The sequence below is a fragment of the Vitis vinifera genome, chromosome 13, assembly GCF_030704535.1.
Source record: "Vitis vinifera cultivar Pinot Noir 40024 chromosome 13, ASM3070453v1".
Taxonomy (NCBI): domain Eukaryota; kingdom Viridiplantae; phylum Streptophyta; class Magnoliopsida; order Vitales; family Vitaceae; genus Vitis; species Vitis vinifera.
This window is the reverse complement of record NC_081817.1, coordinates 21,884,256-21,911,213: the sequence shown is the minus strand read 5'-3', so window position 1 is coordinate 21,911,213 and position 26,958 is coordinate 21,884,256. Positions and strand designations below refer to the sequence as shown.

The 26,958-nt window shown below is 38.4% G+C and overlaps 3 protein-coding genes across 10 annotated transcripts in view; 1 reads left to right on the top strand and 2 right to left on the bottom strand.

Annotated features, from left to right (window-relative positions):
- LOC100262610 (THO complex subunit 1) overlaps window positions 1–6,413 on the top strand; it is a 70,215-nt gene extending 63,802 nt beyond the window's left edge. For all 4 annotated transcript variants that reach the window (XM_010660771.3, XM_010660772.3, XM_002264583.5 and 1 more), the window contains 5 exons: window positions 2,148–2,219; window positions 2,405–2,455; window positions 4,680–4,739; window positions 4,827–4,976; window positions 5,969–6,413. In XM_010660771.3, coding sequence (XP_010659073.1) covers window positions 2,148–2,219; window positions 2,405–2,455; window positions 4,680–4,739; window positions 4,827–4,976; window positions 5,969–6,208 — 573 coding nt within the window. In that variant the 3' untranslated portion in view covers window positions 6,209–6,413. The remainder of the gene's footprint in view (window positions 1–2,147; window positions 2,220–2,404; window positions 2,456–4,679; window positions 4,740–4,826; window positions 4,977–5,968) is intronic.
- A 461-nt stretch (window positions 6,414–6,874) lies between these two features.
- Window positions 6,875–13,047, bottom strand: LOC100257485 (putative disease resistance RPP13-like protein 1). 3 transcript variants are annotated; one of them, XM_010660767.3, is made up of 4 exons: window positions 8,835–13,047; window positions 8,352–8,505; window positions 7,343–7,579; window positions 6,875–7,248 (listed from the first exon to the last, which is right to left on the bottom strand). In XM_010660767.3, exon 1 carries the CDS (start codon window positions 12,873–12,875, stop codon window positions 8,892–8,894), a length of 3,984 nt encoding a protein of 1,327 aa, XP_010659069.1. In that variant the 5' UTR covers window positions 12,876–13,047; the 3' UTR covers window positions 6,875–7,248; window positions 7,343–7,579; window positions 8,352–8,505; window positions 8,835–8,891. The 3 variants fall into 3 exon arrangements, with proteins under 3 accessions (XP_010659069.1, XP_059597414.1, XP_059597413.1); XM_059741431.1 differs by having other exon boundaries at window positions 7,343–7,547; XM_059741430.1 differs by lacking the exon at window positions 8,352–8,505.
- A 1,120-nt stretch (window positions 13,048–14,167) lies between these two features.
- On the bottom strand, window positions 14,168–26,904 carry LOC104881260 (putative disease resistance protein At3g14460). 3 transcript variants are annotated; one of them, XM_059741443.1, is made up of 7 exons: window positions 24,329–26,904; window positions 23,194–24,232; window positions 22,196–22,274; window positions 20,395–22,040; window positions 20,025–20,129; window positions 14,438–14,643; window positions 14,168–14,342 (listed from the first exon to the last, which is right to left on the bottom strand). In XM_059741443.1, exon 1 carries the CDS (start codon window positions 26,326–26,328, stop codon window positions 25,363–25,365), a length of 966 nt encoding a protein of 321 aa, XP_059597426.1. In that variant the 5' UTR covers window positions 26,329–26,904; the 3' UTR covers window positions 14,168–14,342; window positions 14,438–14,643; window positions 20,025–20,129; window positions 20,395–22,040; window positions 22,196–22,274; window positions 23,194–24,232; window positions 24,329–25,362. The 3 variants fall into 3 exon arrangements, with proteins under 3 accessions (XP_059597426.1, XP_059597427.1, XP_019079894.1); XM_059741444.1 differs by having other exon boundaries at window positions 20,395–21,994; XM_019224349.2 differs by having other exon boundaries at window positions 20,395–22,274.
- Between the last annotated feature and the right edge of the window lie 54 nt (window positions 26,905–26,958).

Genomic DNA, 26,958 nt, shown 5'->3' with positions numbered 1-26,958 from the left:
CTCATAACAAACATAAAGTGAGCTAGCTATCTAACAATAATTAATTCATAAAAATCCACATCTTACAATTCATAACTTCCTATTTCTTTTCCTTGTTGAGTGATGATCTCATTGTTGGGTTTTTTTTTTTTTTTTTTTACAAGGTTTCTTTTTGTTTAGGAAGTTGAATATTTGTTAGGAATATTTTTTATTGGAAGTCAAGGATGAGATTTAATGCTTAATACAAAAGATGGAACTTTCTCGGTTAAGTCTCTTTACACTTTTCTTGAGCTTAGAAGATCAGTGCCCTTTCCAATATGAGTTGTTTGGAATCCGTGGGTTCCTCCTAAGGCGTGTATTTTTTGCTTGGGAGGCGCCTTGGGGAAAAGTACTGACTCTTGATCAGCTCCAGAGAAGAGGATGGGTATAGCAAATAGATGTTCTCTCTATCTTGTTGAATAGGAGTCGGTTGATTACATTTTTCTACATTGTGAGAATGGGGGCTTTTGTTGTCCCTTTTTGGTGTTTCTTGGGTGGTGTTGTCTTCTGTAAAAGCAACTTTGCTAGGGTGTCATGGCTCCTTTGTTGGAAGGAAATGGAAAAAAGTGTGGGAAGCAGCCCCATTGTGCCTTTTTTGGACATTGTGGAAAGAGAGAAATAGAAAAGCTTTTGATAATGAGGAACTTTCGAACCAAGAACTAAAAACTGGGTTCATTTGTAGCTTTTGATAGGTGAAGGACCATTGTCCTTATTTGATTTCATTGATTGGTTGGGTTCTTGTTGAGGGAGGGAGTATTTTTGTCTCCCTTGTCCTTTTTTGGCGCTTTGTGGCGACTATTGTATATGTCCTTTATACTTTGGTGTGCCTCTTTGGTGCTTTATTAATATTATGTAAATTTACTTATCAAAAATAAAAAAAGTATAGGGTTGAATTTGGATCAAAAGAAAAAGAAAAAAATATTAGTATAGGGTTGAATGGTCATGCTTACCAGCTTGTTAAACCAAGTTACGCTTGGATTTTCCAACTTTTCTTGAGGAAGTGTAAAAAGGGCTTTCTTTCATATCCAGAAACTTAATTCTTAAAATGTTCTTACTCACACTCACCCTCCTGACAAACTCTCTACTTCCCTTCGAGACTCCAGAGCTTTGCTTCTATAAGACAAAAAGTTTTCTTTGTTTAGAAAAGTAAGATTCATTGGTTTGGGGAAAAGAGGAGATGAATGTTGAAGAGGAGCAATTTTAGAATTCATTCATCCAGGCGTAAGTATAAAAAAGGGGGCCTGATTAGAGGAGGAATGGAATTTCTTTTGAGTTTTATGAGTTGTTATTGGACAAAGGTGAATTTTGGAGTGAGAAGTGGTGCAAGGTGAAGTTAAGGCAAGCAGGTTATTGGTGAGATCAGGAGGAAATTAGGGTGTCGCGACAAGCTGAAAGGGATAAATGTGTTGAAATAGCTTTTGGCTTAACAATGGGCTGAAAAATGCTGCACAACCCCATTTGATTTTTAAGTTGAGTGTGGTTACTATTGGACAAAAATTGGATTGTGATAGTTATTGATGCATCTGGAACATGGTGTATTTAAGAATTGTAGCCAATTACTTTAAAAGGCAAAATAATTAAAGTTCAATAGAGAATAATTGTGGTCTAGCTGCACAATTGGCCCATGGGGCCCATAAAATCAATGCAAACTAGGCCCTAAACAGCACATCCTTAGTAATGAGAATTAAATCATTACAGGACTTTCACCTTCTCTCTCTCTCCCTCTTTTTCCCTTTAAATCTCAGGTTGATTGCTATGATATTTTAATTTCCAGATCAGTAGTATTATCAAGATCAAGAATCAAGTGGGCATTGATGTCTGATCAGGAAAAAAAAAAAGTGGGCATCGATGTGCTTCATATGGTTGAAATGCCACAAGATACCAAGATAGTTGTCTGTTTTTATCTTCCAACCATTTTAATTTTAAAAGTGTGTTATGAGATAGTTAGATCCATCTTGTATAACTTTGCTAATTCCCAAGTTACCGGTCTTTTGAGTGTTTCATAATACATTAATACTTGTTTTTTTTTCTGATTTTGATATGAAGGGACATTCTAACATAATATTATTTCATAGTTTTGGATAATCATTCTATTGTTCTCATGCCTTGGTTTTTATTTTCCTGTCCAGAATGCTCTTACTGATCCACAGCGTGCCCGCACTCCCGCTGTCTCAGAGTATTGGAAACCCTTGGCTGAAGATGTGAGCATCCTGAGTTACTTCCACATTTCAAATTAATACAGTGATCTTTTTTTTTACTTTTGATTCCTTTTTTCCCTTCATAACATAAAAAAAAAAAGTTTTCTGGAGTTTTTCTTTCTGATCTTAAGCTTTTACTTGACCATGTGAACTATCATAATAAAGTTAATTTCTTGTTGGAATTGCAGATGGACTTATCCGCTGGAATTGAAGCTGAATACCACCATAAAAACAACCGGGTAGATGGTCTTACCCATAAACATTTAGGTTCCATTGGTCTGCATTCCATATGATAAGCTTCCAGGAGGATATTACATCCCACTTGGTTCAATAACATGGGAACACCCAGTGAGAAGATGTTTTAGGAACTCTGGAAATGACGTAAAAATTTGGAAACATGAAAAATGCTTAAAACATATGATTGCATAAAAATTAGGAAATATCAGAACATTTGGAAATGTAACTTGAAATCTAGTGGTTTCACTTACATCTCAGTTGAAGAGAAGAACAGAACATAAGCCTAACATGATATTTATTAGTATCCAAAACACTCCCTGATGGGGAACAACGATGGAAACATCCTTTGAAGACTTATAAGAGAAGGGTTAAGGCTGGTTCCAATGTCCAAGCCTTAATATGGCATAGTTTGTTTGTTAAGTTTCTATTTTAGTTAGTTAAGTTTTTATTATAGTTGTTAACTTTTGTTAGGTTTCTATTTCTTTTAGTCTTCTTATTGTATTAGAAAAGTTTCTATTTCTTTAGTTTCTAAATGATATTCCTTTGCTATATCTTTTCTTATTCTTACAAGGGAAGATAAGGAATTAGGAGAGTTGTCCTGTTAGGAAAGGGTCATTAGGACAGTTGTCCTATGTAACTCTTCAAAGTGAGAAGAGAATTTAGTAAAAGCTTCAGCATCCATCATGCTTCTTTTAAGGGTGTAATCGCCTTTTTCCTAACTGTGATTGCCTAGGAACCTTGGTATGATTGCTAAGGATATCTTTTTATTTTTCCAATCCATCTTTTAGTTTCTTCACCTTATTCCATAACACAAGAAAGTTGCATAGTGCTAGAAATTTTAGGATCCTACATCACTCCCCAACATTAGCAGTCAAACATCCTCAACATAACTTCTGTGCTGATTATAACAATAAACAGTTCTCATAAAAAGGAAAATAGTATATTAAACAGTATATGTCATTACAACACTATATAACCCTAAATTATGGTGTTTAGGTTGTTGAATGAAATCAAAATAGTCACATGATCAGTGATCTATGCATAAAAAGAAATTTTTACATATCTAGATACCAAGATCTATGGAAGTTAAGGCTGGATGAAACAACTCAAAGACACATACAATCAAGCAAAAAATTTTTTAAAAAAAGAATGAAAATCTGATACATATATGCATGGATGAAAATTTTGAAACTATTGCTGAAATCTCACATATAATTTCAAGTATCACTTTATCCCAATGTGTTATCCATCTAATTAGATATCCTCGATTAACTGCTGGGAACATGTGAAATAAGTGATGCATTTGCGAGACGCATGTAACATTCATGTTTCATTGAGCCATTGTGCAATTGAAAAGCGAGGAGCTGATGGTTGGACCAAAATTTCCATTATCAATTGCTTAGATTTTGGGTGGCCCTTGTTTGAAGTCATGTCAGAAAATAATTATGAACTTTTAATGACCTTTTTCTCTCGTTCTCTTTGAGCTTTGTGCTTTGTTGGTTTACTTGGGTTTATAAAGATGAGAGGTTCTGGAGGAAGATAAAATTTCCCTTAAAGGAACAGAAAAGAAAAAGGGAAAATGTAGCAGTGTTGACCATGAGAGTAGCATCAGGTAAGATTGCCAATGTTGTGGTCAGAAAATTGCATCAATACCCCTGAAAATCTATAGCTCCATGTTATCTTGACTTCATTAGTCATATTCATCTTCTTGTCACCGATGGATCCTCTTAATTCATTTCTAGAATTATCTCTTCCATCACATTTATTCTCTTTTGAGTTTGAGGTGTCTCTGCATTGCTACCAGAATCCTGAAATTCTGGATGAACATTTAGATTGAGTTATCAAATTTCATTTGGGGTCTTATTTATCCTAATGAGCAAATATGAGGATTTCTTAGTATAGAAAGTTATCAGTGACTGCATTGTGGGAGAAAACTGGCTTCTCACAAGTTCCTATATTTCAATTGCCAAGGAGTTTTCAAGAGTTCCCTATATCTGTATATCTATACCTATATATAAAGTAGGGTTGACATAAGCGGTTGTGCTCTGTCGACATTAAAATATGGTTGACAGATCCACCATCTTGCTTTCTTCAAAAGGTGCATTGAGTTTTTCATGTGTTATGCAAAGAATGAATTTTAGTATGTTATTATATTTGTAATGTTGGTCATTTGTCTTTATGTCAACTTTCCTTTATATAAAAATGTTTTGCTTATTTATGATGCAGGTTTATTGCTGGAAAGGTCTTCGATTTGCAGCTCGGCAGGACTTGGATGGATTTTCTAGAGTATGATTTACTTTTTCTACAAGATACTAGTTAATTAAAGAAGTGGGTTAACATTTGATTTAACAGAATGGGTTGGTTTTGCTGCAGTTTACTGAGTATGGAATTGAAGGGGTTGTGCCTATGGAACTTTTGCCTTCAGATGTCCGGTCCAAATATCAAGCTAAACCAAGTGACAGGTCTAAACGTGCTAAAAAAGAAGAAACAAAAGGTGCTGCACAACAAGCAGAGGAAAACCAGGTATTTTTGGCAGTATTAAGCTTTCCAATGTATTTTAACCATTCCTGAAAAGTTGAGTGTGAAGCTAACATGATTTTACAGTACTGTTTTTTAATGGGAATTTGAAAAAAGCTTATCACCTCTGCCTTTGTAGTGCCCTTAATAACAAGCCAGGGGCCCTACATTGATCTTTCACTGGGGCTGAGGATCCTCTTGGCCAAATTGAGTCACTTCATTCTGAATATATTGAATTTTTGATACTTTCTCAGCCAGCCAATATCATGTAGGTCCTAAGGTCAAAGAACAATATTTGGAGCTTGTACTATGAAAATATTCTGCCGAAGGTCTTGATTGGTCTTGTGTTAAACACAAGTGCAGTCACATTACTGGCTAAACTTAGTAGAAACTAAGCAGTATGAAACAAGACTGAAATGCATGGATGAAGGGTGAAATCACACATTTGATGCCTACTTTATTCTGTGTCAGAGTTTGCTAGAAAGTATAAATATTGGTACCAATTATGGTCATATGGTAGATTTGCTGGGATCTGCAGTAAGATTGCCAACTCATTTATTTATTCCTTGTGATTGTGGTTCTCAAAAAAGAACCTTGCTGTGTTTTAAACTTCAGGATAGATCATCTTTGATTTGGTAAGTTTTGAGAGTTTAAGATAGGTAAGGTATAAGTTCAACCGTTGAAGGAATGTTAATTTTATGAGTTAAGCCTGCCTTGAATTATGGAGTGTCAACCTTTAATCTCTCTGCTTCCTCCTGTATTACCTGCCCTTTTTGAATCATAACTGGTAAGAATACAGTTGGCCACCTTTTCTAAAATTTAGCTGCTAGAATTTTGTTTTAAGAGGCTATATGCATCAATTTTCAGAAATTGTAGTGGATTCTGTATAAGTAGTGTATTGCCTTATAAAAAAATGACCTCCGGGATTGAAAGTTTGTATGGTCATTTTTTTGCCTTTTTGGTGGTTTTTAGATGTTTTCTTTTATTGTTATTGCAAGATCGCAACACCTGCAAGTGAGATTGATGGGGAGGGAACCAGAGTTGATCTTGAAGCCTCAGCAGCACCAATGGACACTGATGTCACAGCCACAACTCCAACAGCAGATGAAAATCAGAAGCAAAGCTCTGACACCGATGCGGGTCAGGAGGCAGGGCAGTCAGAAGCAGATGCTGAAGCAGAGGCTGGAATGATAGATGGGGAGACAGATGCAGAGGTTGATTTAGATGCAGTTGGCTGAGACATGCAGGACCGGCTTTCTGGACTGGCCTTAGTAGTTGACCCAAAGGCAAAATTACAGTGCTAGCTGTTTATCTCTCTTTACTAAACAAGGCAGTAAGCATTATTATATCACTGATAAATGCAAATAATATCGTCACAATTTTTTAGGAACATTTCTTTGTAACATGAATTCCAAACTTATATAAAATTGGTGCCTTCTAACAGCTGCCAAGATCTTTGTAGATCATCCAAGTGGTTGCAGATCACATTCACTGATGAATATTCCATTATCCTTGCTATATCATGTGAGTGTTGATAGGCTAGAACTAAACTTGGAAATTGGGCAAACCAAAAAGAAACAGGTCGAGGAAAAGTGAGAATATAACAGAGCCAATAGGGCTAACTGGGTTTCGTGTGATGATCAATCCTGCTACATTAATGGCTGAACCATGCATAAAAATAACTGATTTAAGGGCCTTTTTTTCTCTCCTACCCGGCTCAACATGGCTAGCCTTTTGTCTATTATCCATATGATTCTTTTGCTTCTTCAACTCGATTTGAATGAGACTCCATTTGCTCTAATACTACCAAGACAGACTTTATTTACACTATTGGATCAGTGATCACCAAGCTAAGCGTGCACAGCAAAAGAACAATCTTTTCAACCAACAACACGAAGCCAGCATTCTGCAAAATCATTTGATTCATTGCTCAAAACACAGCCTTGTGTTATGAAGAAGTTTCACCACTACAATAGTACATCCATTGAATTGTGACCACAAAAAGTGCAGTATGAAATAGAAATACTCAAATCATGAAATCCCCATTCCACCCACAAAATGGGCTTGACGAAATAAGATATATTCACTTTATGAAATCCTAAAATGGTAATATTTTAAACAAGCATCAAGCAAGTAGAAAAGATGGTGTTCATCTCAGCAGGATTAAATGTCATCCCTTGGTGAAGAAACACATTCTGAATTTTGAAGATACTGTGTTCTGAGAACATGGGCAGCACTAATCCCTTAGCTTACTGTGCCACAAACCCCATCATGCTTTCTGCAACAAAAGTGATTTATGGTTATTGACAGCAAATGAGAAGCAAGTGAAATCAAAATTTATAGTTATTTGAGCTGGTGATTGGCTGTGGTACCTGCATTGGAAGATACAGTTCGAATTCTGGTGGGAGTTCTTCTTCCAAGTAAAGGGGGTCAGAGAAATAAATCCTTCTCAGCGGGCAATTTGCATGAACTTGAACTGACAATGTCTCAACATAGACGGTTCCATATGCTCTTCTGGCAAAATCAGCAAGATTCTACTAGATTGTATTCCATCCCTCATCCATCCTCAATGGCAAACTGCATATATATAGCTTCACTCCAGTCATGGCCTACAGCGTGAAAAGGAGAAAAAACAGATTCACACAAGCAGCATTTTCACTTATCATCCCATAATGCTGCCATATGATCTCTCAAATATGAATAGGAGGTGCACATCAGCAAAACATCATGTTCAATTCAAAATTTTATTTTATTTTATTTTATTTTTTTGTGGGAATGCGATGATGAATCAAAAGTAGGAATTTTGGAGATTGACAACTAAATGCACATACATATTTAGTTGGAAAAAAGGGAAGCTCATACAAAGATAGGTTCCATAACGATGCTTGTTGAGATTAAATACATTGGAAACATGTAAAGGAAATTAATTGTGTACGAAAGAATTTACTTGGAATAACTTCTTGCCCATGGTTAGGAAATTTTAAACTTTTTCGTTCGACCTTCCTATTTTTCTCTTTCATCCTAAATATACATGGGAGAATTTGATGAACATGAAAAGTAAGAAGTGGCATAACAGATAAGATAGGACTTGTGTGTTCTAAATGGTGAACAATAAATTAAATAGTCATCAGCTTCCATCAAATCCCAGAAACAAAATCATTCCAATAGGTTCCTTTATATACAATCACTTGGCACAAGACTCCTTAGCTTCAATGGTAAACTATAGCATCAGTAGCATAAGGCTATTGCAACAACTCTTTTTGCAACAAGTTTTCAAGAAAATAGCTCAAGTCAGAATGATGAAACTTTGGATGATCATTATGTAAAAAGTAAAACAAAACTAATTAAATATATAAAATAAACAAATGAAAAGTAGCCCACCTTATTCTCACCGGGTTACCCTTGATTCACTCATCGCACTATAAACATTGCTTTGTAAAGAAGAGAAACAACCGAGAAATAGCAATTGACCACACAAGATTCAATACAAAACTTAAGAGTCTCCAACATGAAGTCCAAATTCAATTGGACAGACCTACAAATTCCAAAGAAAGAAAGAAATATGGTGTTATCATGAATAGATTAAAAGCAAAAAACATTTTAATTATAGTACATCTCTAATGAGGGAAAAAATGATAAGATTTAGCATTTTTGTATTAGTATTTATTAGTTGTGGTCCATAATGCCTGTAAATTCTGTCAAAAGCATCTCCCAGTCAAAGTTCAAATAAATAAATAAATAAAACAAAGTGAAAGAATAAATTAAAGAACAAAAAAGTATTGCAGGAAAATTATATGCGGTGACATTTGTAATTAGAAATTGAAAGAGTAAGATTTTTTGTTGAGTGTTGAGAATGGGAAGTACCTGGTTGAATAACGTCTGCTCTCATTTGCTTTGCAGAGAGAAAATTGAGTGAAGGTCTCAATTGCGGCCTATATCAATGACGGGGATGTGGGCAATGTGGGGCCAATCTTCTCCTCCGTTCTTTAAGCACCTCTTTTCTATGATAGGACAACCCCAGATCTCAAGCCAACCGAGTGTTGCCGGCAGCCCTTCCTTTGGCAAAAACTGCTGGAGCTTTGGACAATTCCGGATATAAAGACGTTCAAGGGAGACGAGGGTCGGGAGAGGCAGGGAGGCCATGGATTCCAGATTCTGGAAATTTCCAATGTGAAGATCGGTGAGAGATGTAGGAAGACGAAGGTGGCAGTCATCATGACCATGTGAAAATGAAACCACATTTTGATATCCACCTGGAGCAATGGTGAGGTCTTTGAGAGAGAGGAGCCTGTTGAGTCCCCACTCTGACAGAGGCGTCTTCAGCTTCTCACAATTGACAATTGTAACAAATCTCAAGTTGGGGGCGAAACCCAAACCCCCTTCCGGTAATGACTCTAGACTGGGACATCCAATTATATACAGAAGTTCAAGAGAAGTGAGGTTTTGCAAGTGATGATGTTTGAGACCCTTACATCCCTCAATATTAAGATATGTGAGGTTGGGCATGTGATCCGGCGGCAATTCCAGATTCCCACAATTCCAAATGCTGAGGCGCTTAAGGGTGGAGGGTAACTCACCACTTGGAAATGAGGTCAGAGATGAACATCTCCCAGTATACAACTGCTCGAGATTGCAATTGCGCATAATACCCTCCGGTAGGGACTTGACATTTTCACAAAATCGAATTATCAGTCGTTTAAGTGAGGTGGGTAATTCACCTTTTGGAAAGAAAAGGAGAGATGGACACCACCAAATTTCCACTCTTTCAAGGACACATGAGGAGTTGGTGTTGTCACCATCCATCCTCATCATCATCCAATCACCTGGTAGTGCCTTGATACCCTTACAATCATACACTCGAAGTTCCCTTAGCATGGGCGGCCACCCTTTCTCCAGAATGTTCATAAGCTTCGGACACTCTCGGATTACTAACTCAGTTGCTGACCTGAGACTTTGCAATTCATTTGGCAGCTTCTCAAGATTTTCACACCCTTCTATTTCCAGATATTCAAGACTGCATGGTAGAGCTGGCTCCTCCAAGGATACGAGTCCATCACATCCACGCACCTTTAAACGCTTCAGCCCGCCGAGCTTTTCTAATCTCAACCATCTCACCTCTTTGCAATCTCCAATTTCCAACGCTGCAAGGGAGTTGAAATCAGCTGCAATTCTGCCCAACACTTCTTCGTTACATGCTTCTAATTTTAATTCATGGAGAGGTAAAACTTTTGGAAGCGGAGGAATCAACTTTGGACATTCCATCATCTTAAGCTCACGGAGGCGAGGAAATAATCTCTCTTCATCAATGAAACTGGGAGAACGCCATTCTTCCCACTCTGGCATATCCGAAAAGGTTAGAGACTCCAACGATTGAAAAGACTCCACATTCGGCCCGTAAAACTCAACATCTATATTTTTTATTCCACTCATTCCTTGAATGCGCAAGTTTTTGAGCGAGGACAATTGCCCAAGAGATGGTAACAGTGTGCAGTTTCTGCAACCTTTGAGACACAACTGCACCATCAGTGAGAATGAAGGGTTCCCAATCCAACTTGGGAATATTCCTCCACCATAAAATGAGATGGTGAGTTTTTCCAGATTTTTATGAGGTTGAAGCAACTCCAAAACTTGCATTTCATTCTTTTCATTGCGAGTATCATCAAAATCATAGCCCCATTCCATTGTTAAATCTTTAATGTTATGCTTCCCCTTCAAATCCACATCCATTGCATCTTGAGCATCCGCCACATTATGCAACCCTAAAATGGAAAGTGTCCCTCTAATATTCGACAACTTCTTCAATTCTTTTATACTTGATGAGCTATTATTTTTCTCCACCATAAATTTTGATAGTGTTTGCAAATTTACCAAGTTACTTATGTGTGGAGGCATCTTCTTTAAGCTCCTTGTATCAGTAATATCCAGATGTCGAAGATTAACCAAATTCCCGATGCTCTTAGGTAACATTGCAAGATATCGACATTGACACAATATTAAGGCTTGTAAATTGTAGAGCTCACTTATCGATTCTGGTAGCCTTTCAATAAATGTATTGGAAAAATTAAGATATCGTAAATGCTTTAAATCTCCAATTGAGTTTGGCAACTCTTTTATCCAATACCCACTCAAAGATAGCACTCTTAAATATCTTAGTTTGGGGAACAAGCAACTAAACACCTTACTAGTTAAATGGCACGGTCCAAAAAAAGGTCCAACATAAATTGGTAACGCTATAAATGTTCGTAACTTCTCCACTTCGTTGAGAGCTTCAAATTTTTTAAAGATCTCATCAAAACAACGATTGAATGACACATGGCGAGTGTCTCGTGAAATGATATGGTTCTTATTATGCTCCAACTTATCCTCCAAATTGAAACATAGTTGTGCAGCAACTGATTGAGCTAGATCACTAATGAGGTCGTGCATGACGAATTGTGATCCACCATTTCCAGACTGTTGGAAAAATGACCTCGACACCAATTCACGAAAGTACTCAGCACCTAAATCTTCCATTTGCTTATTTCCTTCCAATGGTTGAATTAATCCCTCTGCCATCCATAACAAAACTAGCTCAGTTTCCCTAAATTCGTAGTCTTGAGGAAATGTTGCGCAATAAACAAAGCATCTTTTTAGTTGCGCTGGAAGATGATGATAACTCAACCGTAATGCAGGAATGATGCCACATTCTGGTAAGGTCCAAATTTTGCTATTCAATATATGCTCCCATTCATCGTCTCGCTGCTTGGAGCGTAAGAGGCCACCAAGCACCTTTGCTGCTAACGGCAAACCATCGCACTTTTCCACAATCTTCTTGCCTATTGATTTTAAATTGGGATGTTTTTGGATGTCTCTGTTTTCAAATGCATGTTGTACAAATATCGACCAGCAGTCATCGCCTGATAAACGCTCAAGAGAGTGGTGGTAGTTAACAGATGGTTGCATTATTAATGCCACTCCTCGATCACGTGTGGTTACTATGACTTTACTTCCTTTAGCCCCTCCCCTGAAAGGGGATCGCAAGTCATTCCAATTATCATAGTTCATGTTCCAAACATCATCCAGGACAAGCAAAAACCTTTTTCCAGCTAATGATTGGCTTAATTCAACTTGGAGTCGATTGAAATTGTTGGAATCGCTGCTCTGGGGAGAGATGTCGCTGAGAATAGCCTTTGTTATTTTCTCCACATCAGACTCAACAGACACACAAACCCATGCTCTTGGACTAAAATGCTTCACCACCGCATCATCGTTATACGCAAGTCTGGCTAATGTGGTTTTACCCAACCCGCCCATACCAACGATGGGGACAACAGCAGATTCATCGCTGAGCAGCAAATCTACCATCTTGTTTTTGTCATCATCTCGGCCATGAACTTGTGGTTCATTAAACAAAGATGTGGTGGGTGTTCTTTTCCAAGTAGTAGTCGTTCCTGCAACCTTTTTCAAACGCAGTTCGGCTTTGCGAGTGGAAATATCTTCCAAGCGGCTGGTGATATCCTTGATCTTGGATCCCATGCTAACATTAAAAGTAACATGACTGGGAGTGAAACTAGTACAGCAAGAAGGGATGAGACTCCATACCTTGCTCGTGGAGGCGGCAGCCGCCTGAGGTTGCACTGCCAGCTTGCGTCGCAGCATTTCGGTGTTGAACTCGTCGAGGATGTCCTCCATGTCATACGCCAAGATCCTGAGCTCAGCAAGCCAGAGTTTGACAGAGGTACTTTCATTCTGCTTATCCTCGGCGTCGTTGAGCACTTCACGAATATTGAAGAGTTGGGTCTCCCACTTTTTGAGTTGAGAATGAATGTGTTCTTGTCGGGCAAAGCTGAGGAAATCAGAGGAGGCCAACTTATCAAACAGCACTTGCAAGGCGGCAGAAAGAAGAAGCTCTCCAACAACCTCCATGGTTGGTCTGAACTTTGAAGGGAAAATGCAGAGAGACAGAGAGACAGAGAGAGAGAGAGATGAGAAGTGAAGAAGAAACAGATAGGTTGCCAATCAATTATGAATTCCAGCTGTACTTTGGGCCCATCCATCGTCTCTGTTGATTGTCGTGACGTACAAAATAATAGAGTAGGAATCAAATTAAAGTTTTGTAACAGTGACTATAACTTAAATTAAAATTTTCAGGTGGACTTCCAGCTCCCTTCTCATATGGGTTATCTTCTTACCTGCCGACGGATGCACTTAAATATCCAATTTATTAAGACTTTTGCCGGCCATTTGTTGAAAGCAGGATGATGGCCATGCCATTGATTTTTTGAGCCAACCCCATTTACTTTATAGTCAATTTTTTGTGAATTCGATCTAATGATATTTTTTAAATTATTGTTGTACTTTTAGGGGTGCTTGGGGCCTAATGCGGAGCTGAAAGTAACTAAAAAGAAACAAGAGGATCAACCCCAAGTGGAGGTAGAAGCAACTGTGCGGACAGAAATATGCGCTCAACTCTGAAGACAACAAGGTATAGGAGGTGTAGCCTAGGCCAAGGTCTGTAAGGAAAGATGATCGATGATCTTTTGACTGATAAGGTGATCAAACTCAATGATGATTGTAAGATTTCGTGGAAAAGATTGAATTTAATTCATACAGGTATTGAGATTACATGGTCATGACCTTAACCACAAAAATACAGTATGAAATAGAAATACTCAAATCGATCAGGAAATCATAAATCCGACCCACAAAATGAGTTTGATGAGATAAATAGAGTCACTTCATGAAATCCTAAAATGGTAATATTTAGACAAGTGTTAAGCAACTAGAAAGGATAGAGTTCATCTCAAATGCAACCTTGAAGCCCGGCAGGATTAAATGTCATCCCTTTGTGAGGACTGAAGAAGCACCTTCTGAATTTTGATGATATCATGTTTAGAAAATATGGGCGAAGAAGCACAAGTCCGATAGCTTTTATTGTGCCGCAAACAAGTATGGAATAGCCCATTCAGTCACACGCTACCTCCGCCTTATTTACCTCTTCTAGATCATTCATTAAAACAACCTTGTTGTGGAACACAAGGACTTATGCCCGCTTGGAAACCACTTACATCAAAACAACAGATTAAACAACTGATTACAAGTAGATGCTACAAATAAGAGATACAAGTTCTGGCATTTAGAAAAACAGCTACATAGATGCTCGTATGGGTTCCATCTTTCCATTCCCTGACATCTAAACAAGCTTCTCAACATAATAATTTAACCACCACAAGAATACATCTAGGAGTTTGATACATTACTGTATATTTTCTCAACTTATAGACCAGTTTGGATATAACCAGTTGACTGGCGCAAAGAAAATGTGCAAAACATGAATATCAAGGGCGGCCAGCTCTTCCGATGGGATAGTTTTGTCGAAACTCATCATGCTTTCTGCAACAAAAGTGATTTATAGTTATTGACATCCAATGAGAAGGGGTAGTAGAAGCCAAGTTTATAGTTACCAAGCAGGAGATTGGCTCCGGTACCTGCATTCAGAGGTACGGTTTAAAATTCTGGTGGGAGTACCTCCTCTGAGTAAAGGTGATCAGAGAAATAAGTTCTTAGCCGGCAATTTGCATGAACTTCAACACTCAATATCTCAACATAGTTGGTTTCATATGATGCTCTTCTGCTAAAATCAGCAAGATTCAACTGGATTATATGCCATCCCTCATCCATCCTCAATAGCATACTGCACATATATATATATAGCTTCACTCAAGTCATGGCTTATAGCATAAAAAAAAAACAGATTCCATACGATTTCTTAAAACATGAATAGGAATTGCACATCACCAAATCGCCATATTCAATTCAAAATCATATCCTTAAACTACTATAAAGCAAGAACATTTGCTAACACATACTTTTTGTTAGTAAAAATATACAAGTATCATCTTACACCCTGCTTTCCTATTTTTCAAGAATAGTCACAATACCTCCACCAAATATCTTAGCATTCACAGAATACTAGAATAAAGTTGTCTCTGTAATTATGTTTTTGCAGTAAAAAAAACAAATAGCACATGGAAGACAAGCTCTTCACTCGGTCCCTTCCTTTTTAGCACAAGAGAATCATTTGCCTAGTCCATAGGCTAAGACCCCTTTCCAAGAGTAGAACCTTGGGCCTTTCCATAGTGAGAAGCCACGAGATACCACTAGGCTTCAAAGGTCAATTCTATTCAATCACTTGTGTTGAATATAATGTATTTATAGTGTACAGTCTTTCCTTTTTAATATAGGTCACATGTATGGTAGTTAGTTCTCCTAGGTTTGTATAGATATATTTCTCAATTGTAAGTAGTTAAAACACATGAATAAGAATTAAGGTTTTCTTCTCTCTCTCTCAACATGGTATCAGAGCCAAAGGAGAAAACCTAATTCTTTTCAATTTCCCGTGTCATCGATTCCGGGAAACCTTCCTGTGACCGTGTTTCATTCCAGTCACCTTCCCCATCTCCCAAAGCTTTCTGGTCAGTCGGATCGTCGTTAGAAAACACTCACCGCCGGCGCCTTTTTTTGGCAACTTTTTCCGACGACTTTCCCAACGACGTCTTTTTCTGACACCGACCATACCATAAGGAGCGCCTCGAGGAGATCTCCAACTTTTGTCAAGGCATCGGAACCAGACGTTCAGCTACGCGTCGGCCACGCGCGTTTTTCCGCCCGGCAACTGAATCTCACGCGCCGGCGTGTGAGGGCGTGTGAAGAATTTTCCGGCAACGCGCCTCCTCCCCCAGCCTCGCCTGACACCAACCACACCACACTTCCTCCTCATGTCTTTGGTTGTACTTGCTTTGTTCATATTCTAACTCCTGAACAGGACAAACTTTCCGCCAAAGCCATGAAGTGCCTCTTCTTGGGGTATTCCAGACTTCAGAAGGGTTATCGTTGTTATTCCCTTGAGACTCATCGATACTTTCTCTCCGCTGATGTCACCTTCTTTGAGGACTCACCATTTTTCTCCACCACTTCTGAGTCTCTTCCTGTTTCGGAAGTCTTGCCCCTTCCCATTGTCTCCCCACCTGATGTTGTGCCTCCTCGACCACTTCAGGTTTATCATCATCGTCCTCGTATCGCTGCTCCTCTCCCTTTTGCTAAGGCACCTGCTGACTCACTTCCTATCCCTTCGGCTTTTCCTACCCCGACTCTGCCTTCTACTGATGACTTACCCATTGCTATTCGGAAAGGTACTCGCTCTACTCATAATCCTCATCCTATTTGCAATTTTTTGAGTTACCATCGATTATCTTCACCCTATTCTGTTTTTGTTTCTGCTATATCCTCTATTTCTCTTCCAAAGAGCACCCATGAGGCTCTTTCCCATCCAGGCTGGCGATAGGTAATGGTGGATGAAATGGCTGCTCTGCACTTTAATGACACTTAGGATCTTGTGGTTTTACCCTCTGGTAAATCTACAGTTGGCTGTCGTTGGGTCTACGCAATTAAGGTTGGCCCTGATGGTCAGGTTGATCGCCTTAAGGCACGCTTAGTTGCTAAAGGCTATACTCAGGTTTAAGGTTCTGATTATGGTGACACATTCTCCCCAGTTGCCAAGATTGCTTCTATCCGTCTGCTTCTCTCCATGGCTGTTATGCGTTCTTGGCCTCTTTATCAGTTGGATATTAAAAATGTCTTCCTTCATGGTGATCTTGCCGAGGAAGTTTATATGGAGCAACCTCCTGGTTTTGTTGCTCAGGGGGAGTCTGGTTTAGTGTGCAGGTTATGCCGTTCTCTATATGGCTTGAAACAATCTCCTCGAGCATGGTTTGGTCGTTTTAGTTCTGTTGTTCAAGAGTTTGGCATGCTTCGCAGTACAGCAGACCATTCAGTTTTCTATCATCATAACTCCTTGGGGTAGTGTATTTATCTGGTTGTTTATGTGGATGATATCGTCATTACAGGCAGTGATCAGGATGGTATTCAGAAACTAAAGCAACATCTTTTTACCCACTTTCAGACTAAAGACTTGGGGAAACTCAAGTATTTCTTGGGAATTGAGATAGCTCAATCCAGTTCCGGTGTGGTCCTTTCCCAAAGGAAGTATGCTTTAGACATCCTGGAAGAAACTGGTATGTTAGACTGTAAACCGGTAGACACACCTATGGATCCGAATGTCAAACTTGTACCAGGACAGGGGGAGCCTTTAGGAGACCCTGGGAGATATCGACGACTCGTAGGTAAATTGAACTACCTCACCATTACTCGTCCAGACATTTCTTTTCATGTGAGTGTTGTTAGTCAATTCCTACAGTCACCATGTGATAGCCATTGGGATGTCGTAATCCGCATTCTTCGATATATCAAAAGCACACCAGGCCAAGGTGTGTTGTATGAGAACAGAGGTCATACTCAGGTTGTTGGTTACACAGATGCAGATTGGGCTGACTCACCCACAGATAGGCGTTCCACTTCAGGGTACTATGTTTTTATTAGAGGTAATCTAATATCTTGGAAGAGTAAGAAACAAGATGTAGTGACCAGATCTAGCATTGAAGCCGAGTATCGAGCTATGGCTCTGGCAACATGTGAACTCATATGGTTGAGACATCTTCTTCAAGAGTTGAGATTTGGAAAGGATGAACAGATGAAACTCATCTGTGATAACTAGGCCGCATTACATATTGCATCCAATCCAGTCTTTCATGAAAGGACCAAGCATATTGAAGTTGACTGTCACTTCATTAGACAGAAGATCGCCTCAGGATGTGTTGCTACAAGTTTTGTTAATTCAAATGATCAACTAGCAGACATCTTCACTAAATCTCTTAGAGGTCCTAGGATTAAATACATTTGTAACAAGCTTGGTGCATATGACGTATATGTTCCAGCTTGAGGGGGAGTGTTGAATATAATGTATTTATAGTGTACAATCTTTCCTTTTTAATATAGGTCACATGTATGACAGTTAGTTCTCCTAGGCTTGTATATATATATTTCTCAATTGTAAATAGTTAAAACACATGAATGAGAATTAAGGTTTTTTTCTCTCTCTCTCAACAACTTGAATAGAGAGACTAACCTATTACAGACCGTTCATAAAAATCATGAGCTGATATTTTTATCACACTTAGTGCATGTGTGTGCATCTGGGGGGTATGTGTTAGACTATTTGTACATTTTCCTATAGGTTTATTCACTTATCATTGTGGACAATTGTCAACACCCGTGCCCTCACCTGAACATTGAGGCCACTATGGGTCTCATGGGGGAGCACCTTGCACCCATGAGGGAAGCCTTGAAGGAAGAAACAAGGTGACAAAGGGTTTGTGGCATCAGATAAGAAAAGGGGTTGCAGCACTTGGGCGGGTGCAAGGAGCTGCACGCACAGGCCGCACGCACTAGCCATAGGCATGGCCATGCACACAGCAGGCCACCTGCATGCATGGGACGCACGCATAGCAATAGGAGGCTTTTCTGGGAAATTAATGGATTTTTAGAATTATTAAATAAATTCATTATTCCTCCTCAAGCATAGATGATGTCTCTTCCATAAACTTCCAAAACGGCCTAAAATGCACTTTAAAAGGAGGGGGGAGGTGACTCAAGGTGAGGCATGTTGGCTTGGGCGTGACCACACTTAAGGGCTTCAGTGCAAAGCCTCCAACATAAGCAAGGTACATGGGATAAGCTTTGTCGGCACCCACACATGGGCTCCACAACATATGGTGGTGTGCAACCCGTGACCACAATTGCATGGGGCTTGATGCGGACTCCTCTCCTGACTATGCCACAAGGGCACAATGCCTTATGCAAGGTGACTTAAAGAGCCATGGCCTGTTGCTTAGCATGGAGATGCAACAACAATAAAGCCAACTCAAAACACGATGTGGGATGCGACACATGAGGTCGCAATGCCTCATGCATGGGAAAGGATTCATGGGCAATTGCCATGACTTGTGGCTGCACCAAGAGTAGGAAGGAACGTGGCACGGTGCCATAACAGCAACATGAAGAGGCATGGGCCTTAGACATGAGCAAGGGGTGGTAATTACCCTTGCTAAAGCATGCAACCATGGCCAAGGAGCTTGGATGCGATGCAACCCATGGACACAATGACATGGGGCGTGGGCATAGAGACGGATGGTTGTCTCGGCTTGAATGAGACTTAGATTCACTGACCAAGAAGAGGGCTTGGCTTGCCCAAGAATTGCTTACATGGGTGCATGCAATAGCAACACAATGAATGCAAGGGCATGTTGCCTTGACACAGATGTGTGGACCAAAAGAAAGCTTGGAGGGCACACAAGCTATATATAGATACATATGGTAGCAGCATGAAGACTTGGACTCGAAGTGGGATTGTAGGCTCAACATGAGTAGGAGTCTCATTCGAGTAGGAGTCTCATTCCTATTGTTTTTGTAATTATAGTCTGAGTAGGACTCAGAGTCCTAGTAGGAGTGGTTGGTGTCACACTTCTTAGGAAGAGTCCTAGTAAGACTAGGATGAGGAGTCCTAGTCTAACAAAGAGTGGGCGGTAGTCACTCTATAAAAGGGGGATGGGAGAGCCTCCTTGGCACACACATTTAGAGAGATCTAGAGAGGGAGATCTAAACCAAGCATGAACTCACCAGTGCCATTGTGGGAGTCTTGTTAATTCGTGTCTTATATTCTTATTCAGTGTAGCAATAAAATACAAGTTAGGGTCCAACCCTGTAATTTGGTGTGTGCTTGTGCGGGTTCCTTAATTTAATCTTGTGTGGGTTTTGGAAGGCTGGCTTGGAGGGCTGTCTAAGCGCTGCACAAATGTGAAAATATATACGAGTGTTTTTGCTCTTGTGACAATAATCTCTAATGGATTCACAAACAAGATTACAACCTATCTAGTGACATCTCCCTGGGAAATTAAAGAGCGAGCACACATCTCTGTAAAACCAAAGGTCAAATGAAGGGAACATGAGGCATTGACTCATTCCATAAAACTATTGATATGATACACCTGCTTAAATTCTCAGTAAAACTCTTGGAAAGATTTTTTGTTGAGAATAATTGTACCTCATTCGATACAAGGACAGAATGATCTCTACATAAATGTCCATAAGGACAAACTAGGATTTAATGAACAAGTATACCTTCTCCTCATGCAAAGGGGATGTGAGTCATCATGAAGACTATCTTCTCCTTTGTTCTGCAAGCAACTATAATTCAAACCACAAAAGCATCTTTTTGGTTTTCCCCTGGAAAAGAATATCAAGGTGCAATTCTTTGAGACCCTATGTAAAAATAAATAAAATGCTGCAGCTTAACTCAATGAAAGGAATATAGTTGAATGAGAAAAATTACAATAAGATGATGCATGAGATAAAACATTCCCATGTTTCAGCAGTTAACCCTTTGGAAATGATTTTAATTTGGATTCCATTCGCATTATTTTCTGCTTAATAAAAAATCCTGGAACTTATACTAAAGAAGATAAGAGTTGTATATTATGAATAGGTGCACCTGCTTGCATCCAAGCTGGGAATGGATGGGTACTTGTGCTTCTGACTGGTATGAGATTCAATTAGATGCAAAAGGCTGTGGAGGCACCCTAATAAAAGTTGGGAATCCTAGTATCACACTGCAGGGCCTTCATGTGACATATTGATCTGTTTAATGATCATTATACAAACATAAAAATAATTATGAGGAAAAATATCAATAAACATATGAAAGTAACATTAACCTTACAGAAACAATGCAATCAAGAGAACAACAGTTGACACATAAAAAGATGGAAATCCATCCTTTTGACAAACCTGTGAGTTCTATAGAAAAAGATGGAGTTGCTGCCATAAAAGTCCAGTACATTATTAAAGTTAAAAAGAAAAAAGTTATTTTGTTGTAACTAGGAAAAAATTGTTGATAAAAAATGTTTGTATTAGTATCCATTGTCTTTGATGATGGCAAGATGAGAATGTAGATGTCTTCCAATTGCGCAGTTGCTATTTTATCTTATTTTAGTTCAACAAGTCTTCCCAATCAAAGATGGAGGTAATTATTTGAGTTCAGACATAAAACTAATGACAAAGGATAAATGCCATGACAAGATATCATAACTAAGAAACTCTACAAGTTCAATTATGGTGAAAGCTTACTGCAGTTTAAGACGTGGATTATCTTTCAAGTTAAAAAGAATTTGCAGTTGCAAGCATGGTGCTCACTGCATTAGTGCAAATATGAAGGGAATGATGCAGAAGTCTCAGGAGTGAAAACTTTAAAAAAAGAGCAGGGACATTAAAGGAAGATAAGCTCATATAATTTTATTATTTGTATGTTATGGGAGATTAAAAAGGGAATAAAATTTTATATGAAGGCAATTGGCTCCCTCTAAAGAGAATGCCAATCTTATAGTATTTTCAAAACCTTCCTTTTGGTCAAATTGTTCAATGAAAAATGTAATGAAAAGATTAGATGTGAATAAAATATTAACCAAGAAACACTACATCGAAAACAAGCTTTTTAGCCTACAGAGAGAAGCAGAGAAGGTGTGATTTCAAAATTTTTCAATTTGTTAATCACTTGAAAAATTTATATGTTGGACAGATTACTATGCAAATAAATGTTCACAATTACTTGGAAAAATCCCAAAAGAAGGAAAAATAAATAAATAAATAAAATTGCACACTGTTATTAGTTTAGTAGGAGTTGCATGCATATTTGGTACGAAAAAAAGGGAAGCTCACATAAAGATAATTTCCGTAAGGATGCATGTTGAGATTAAATACATTAGAAACATGTAAAGAAAATAAATCATATATGAATAGTGCATGGTTAGGAAATTTTGAACTTCTTCCACCTTCATCTTTTTCTCCTTTTCATTCTAAATTTACATTGGATCATTTGATGAACATGAAAGTAAGAAGTGGCATAGCAGATAATACAGGACACGTGTGTTCTAAATGGTGAATATAAGGAGGGAAAAATGGTCTCTATTGATATTGTTGTGAAGAGAAATAGGATACATATAAGGATGACTCAGTAATCTATGATTCCGAAGACCATATATTTCAGAAGAGGATACTGGATCTCGTCCTGAAGAAGAGCAAGCAAACACCTTTTCCTATATCAAAGAAAGTCAAAACTTCAGTCACTCCTTGATCCATAGCCTTCAAGAGAGAAGAAAAAGGTAAGAAAGTGATGTAATCCTAAATAGATAAGGTGGAAAACAATAAATTGAACACAGTTGGAAAGAATTAGAAAATTTTCCAAATTGTTGCTTAACATGAGTAATTCAAAAGTTAGAGAAATCAACACCTCTCACCTCCCCCTTGCCGCAGACCATATTTGCAAGTTGGTGGAAGAATCTTTCTCAATTTTGACATGAAAATAAGATAGGTTTCCTACAATATTAATATACAAGCCAAAGTCAATTTGAAAGCATTCCTTGTTATCAAATTCAAGCAGAAAAAAAATGTTCTCTATTATCAAGGACACCATCAGTTTCCATGCAGGGGATGCCCGTGTTATGGAGCCAAACTTCTTTCTCCTTTGAGCATCATTGTTTTGGAAAAGAAAAGCCCTTAATAAATATTTGTTAAAGTGACCTTTTGCAGACCCATTGAAGACAGATTTCAGGATCAGGAGTCTTTAAGAAAAGAAAAGTTATGTCATAGGAAGAAGAAAATGGAAAGGACAAACATACAAGGAATCCTTTTCACAGAAATCAGTCTAGTTAAGCATATTCATTTAGACCAGGCTTACAAAAAATAAAGAGAAACAAAAATACAACCTAATATGTAGGACTTGGTGTCATAAACATTCAAAAACTCCTTTTCTTCTTTAAAACTAGAAAATTTGGATTCCCTTTGCATCCTTTTTCCCATTTAATAGCAGGACTTCAAATAATATAACAAACTGAAACTCGTATCAAGCATGTAATTGTGCCAGTAATAGATATGCCTGAAAGAGCACAAGCAGAGATCATGGCAATTATTGAACAAGCTTTGTCTTTCCAGTGACAAGGGCACTGATTGATCCATGCCTTTTCCATGTTCACATTGATTCTCATCTCAACATTAGTTGAAAATCTTTCATTTGAAGGAGAATTGTGAACCAAAAGATGCATGGAGAGATGAAAATGGGGATACAAAAGATATTGGCAAGATGAAAAATAAATTAATATATATTTCCAAAAAACAATTCTTGCTCAAGATTCAACACAAAAGTAAAAAAGGTGTCCTGGGTTCCACCTTTCCTATTTTTCATCTTTCATGTGTAGTAGGTAATTCAATGAATATGAAAGAAGTGGCAAGTTCATACCAGGTAAGGTAAGAATTGTATCTCTGATCATACTTCCATGAAGGGAAACTAGGGTTCTTAACGCATACATAGGGGATGTTGTCATCATCACTACAATCTTCTTACTCTTGCAAGCACCTGTACTTTAGAAGAGCAACAACTCCAAATTTTGAGTTTTGAGAGTGTCATTTTGGCATTCTTCTAGAAAGGAATATCAAAAACTTAAGATGATACTCAATCCATAATACTTCAAGAAAGCTGTGAACCTGGGAGACTCTTAAGAGTCCTTGAACCTACTGCCTTGTAGCAGCCCACAAACTTGTTAAAAAGAAAAAGAAAAAAAGAAAAAAGAAAAAAAAATAGACTGAAGGTTGAATGAAACTGAAATAAAAAAGTAACAATATCATATAATTTGCCAAACTGAAAAAACACCACATACAAGAAGGAGATTATTTCCTTCTCCTCATCCTACATGTGCTGATGTACTGCAAAGAATTACTTTAACATTAAAGAAGATCATAGTTGTGCATTGCCAAGAATGTATCTGATTGCATATAAGGAGGGATGGAGGGTTCTACTTGTACTTGTCAGTAGATACAAGGTTCAATTAAATGGAAGAGTCAGCAGAGGCACCCAGTTGAACTTTTCATTCCTACAGACCCGACTGCAAGAACCTTCAAGTGAGTACCAATCTGTAACATATAAGCTTCCTTAAAACAACTTTATACACTTGAACCAGAATCTTGAAGATTTTCCAAATTCAATTGTAACTCAACTCTCTCAAGCAACATCAGAGGTGAACAAAACTTCATCTCTCAGTATTCAGGAGAATTGCCGTTGCTGTGTGGTCATCTAAGTATTGAAAACAGAGCTAAAATCAGATGAATTGCCAAACTGCATGCCTTTCTGGGTCTTTATAAAAGTGTCAAAAGTAAATAATTATTCATCTGCTCCCACCAAATCCCAGACACAAAATCATTTCAGTAGACATTTACTTCAGGCAAAATCAAGAAGGCCTTCAGGCACAATCAATAGCATAATACTACTGCTAAAGCCCCTTCTGCAGCAAGAGTTGAAAACTTCGGATGATCATTTTAGAAAATGGAAAACAAATAAATTAATAAATATATAAATAAACAAAATGAAAGTGACCCACCTTGTTCTCACTGGGTTAACCCACCTTGACTCTCCCATCACACTGTAAACATTGACTTTGTAAAGAACAAAAACAAACTGAGAAATAGCAAGTGCCCACACAAGATTCACTCCAAACTTGGAGTCTCCAACATGAAGCCAAAATTCTCTTGGACAGAGCTGCAAATTCCAAAAGAAGAAAGAAAGACTAATTAGCAAGCAAGCACATATTTGTATGCATTAACTGTCTCCTGATTGTGAAAGGAAATTGAAAACTCAAGTTGAACAAAGTAGCAAGTTTATATTTTTTATGCACCCTTATCTGATATCACCCCCCACATTCAACGCGAAATCCTTTAGAATGCATAGTGGGAGATTGGTGACACTTCAAAATTATAGCATAAAATCAAATTTTAACTTGGAGACGCAAATCTAGTGATGCTTAAATGGAATTGTGGGATATTAACAACTCAGAATAAAAAGGAGTTGAAAGAGAGAAAAGAAAAATAATTCCACCTGTAATTCCTGTCAAAAGCCATCTCCTGGTTGAATTTCAAATAAATAAATAATAATAAAGTAGAGTAAGAAGATTATAAGTAGTGAGATTTGTAGATTCATAAGTAGGAATTTGAAAGAGTAGGATTTTGTGCTTTCATTAGTTTTGCACAGGAAAAATAGAGTGAAGGTTTAAATTACATTAATAATCTCATATTGACATAAAGGTGATGTGGGCAATGTGGAGCCAATCTTGTCCTCTGCCCTTTTTTATAATAGGACATTTCACGATATGAAGCATCCAACTGTTGCTGGCAGCCCTTCCTTCGGCAAAAACTGCTGGAGCTTTGGACAGTCATATAGATGAAGATATTCAAGAAAGACGAGGGTTTGGAGAGACAGAGAGGCTATGGATTCCAGATTCTGGAATCTTCCTATGCTAAGGTAAGTGAGAGATGTGGGAAGAAGAAGGCGGCAGTCATCATTTGAAAATGAGACCACATTTTTATATCCACCTGGAGCAATTCTGAGTCTTGTAACAGAGGTGAGCCTGTGGAGTCCTCACTCTGACAAAGGCATCTTCAGATTCTCACAACCTTCAATTTCAACATGTGTCAAGTTGAGTCCAAAACCCAAACCCCCTTCCAGAAATGACACCAGGCCCTGACATTTAGATATTGTAAAATTTCCAAGAGATGTGAGGTTTTGCATGTGATGTTGCTGGAAGTTGAGATTCCTACAGTCCCTAATAACAAGAGATGTGAGGCTTTGCATGAAATTGGGAAGCAATTTCAGATTCCCACAGCTCCCAACAAAGAGCTCCTTAAGGGTGGAGGGTAACTCACCTCTTGGAAATGAGGTTAGAGATGAACAATTGAAGATGTCCAACTTCTCGAGACGGCAAGAGTGCATAATACCCTCTGGTAGGGACTCTACATTTTCACAGTTTGCAATGCACAGTCGTGTAAGTGAGGTGGACAATTCACCTTTTGGAAAGAAAATAAGAGATGGACAACTGCTAATTTCCATGCTTTCAAGAACACATAATGAGTTGGTGTTGTCACCCTCCATCCTCATCATCATCCAATCACCTGGTAGTGCCTCAAGACCCTCACAATGAAACAAGTGAAGTTTTCTTAGCAGAGGCGGCCACCCTTTCTCCAGAATATTCACAAGCTTTGGACACCCTTCGATTATTAACTCAGTCACTGACCCCAAACTTTGCATTTCATTTGGCAGCTTCTCCAGATTTCTACACCCTTCTATTTCCAGATATTGAAGATTGCATGGCAACGCCTGCTCCTCCAAAGATATGAGAGTGGGGCATCCACACATGGTTAAATGATTCAGCCCACCTAGCTTTTCTAATCTCAACCATCTCACCTCTTTGCAATCTTTTATGCTCAAATCTTCCAAAGCTGGTAAGCACCTCATAAATTCTTCCCCAATATGACTCAGATTTGAAATTTGTCCAATTTCTAATGCTACGAGGGACGTGAAATCAACTCCAGTACTTCCCAACACCATCTCATTACACGCTCCTTACTTCAATCTATAGAGAGACGAACCTCTTGGAAGTGGAGCAGTCAACTTTGAGCATTCTGCTATCTCTAGCTTCATGAGAGAACTTAATGAATTGGGCAACTTCTCTACCAAGTTTGGACATTCCCTCATTCTAAGAACACGGAGACAGGGAAATAATCTTTCTTCATTACTTGAACTGGGAAAACACCAAACTTCCCATTCTAGCATCTTCGAGAAGTTTAGAGACTCCAAAGACCGGAAAGAATCCACAATCTCCCCATAAAACTCAACATCTATATTTTTTATTCTGCCCATCCCTTGAATGCGCAAGTGTTTGAGCGAGGACAATCGCCCAAGAGGTGGTAACAGTGCGCAGTTTCTGTAATTTTTGAGATGCAACTGCGGTTCCCTATCCAACTCGGGAATGTTCGTCCACTACCCCATTCCATTTTTAACTCTTTAATTTTACGCTTCTCCTTCAAATTCACATCCATTGCATCTTGAGCATTCACCACATAATACAACTCTTAAATAGAAAGTACACCTCTAGGATCCAGCAAATTCTTCAATTCTTTTATACCTGAACTCTGTCAGGTGTTTATTTTTTATTAAATAGAAAAAGTTAAAATATTT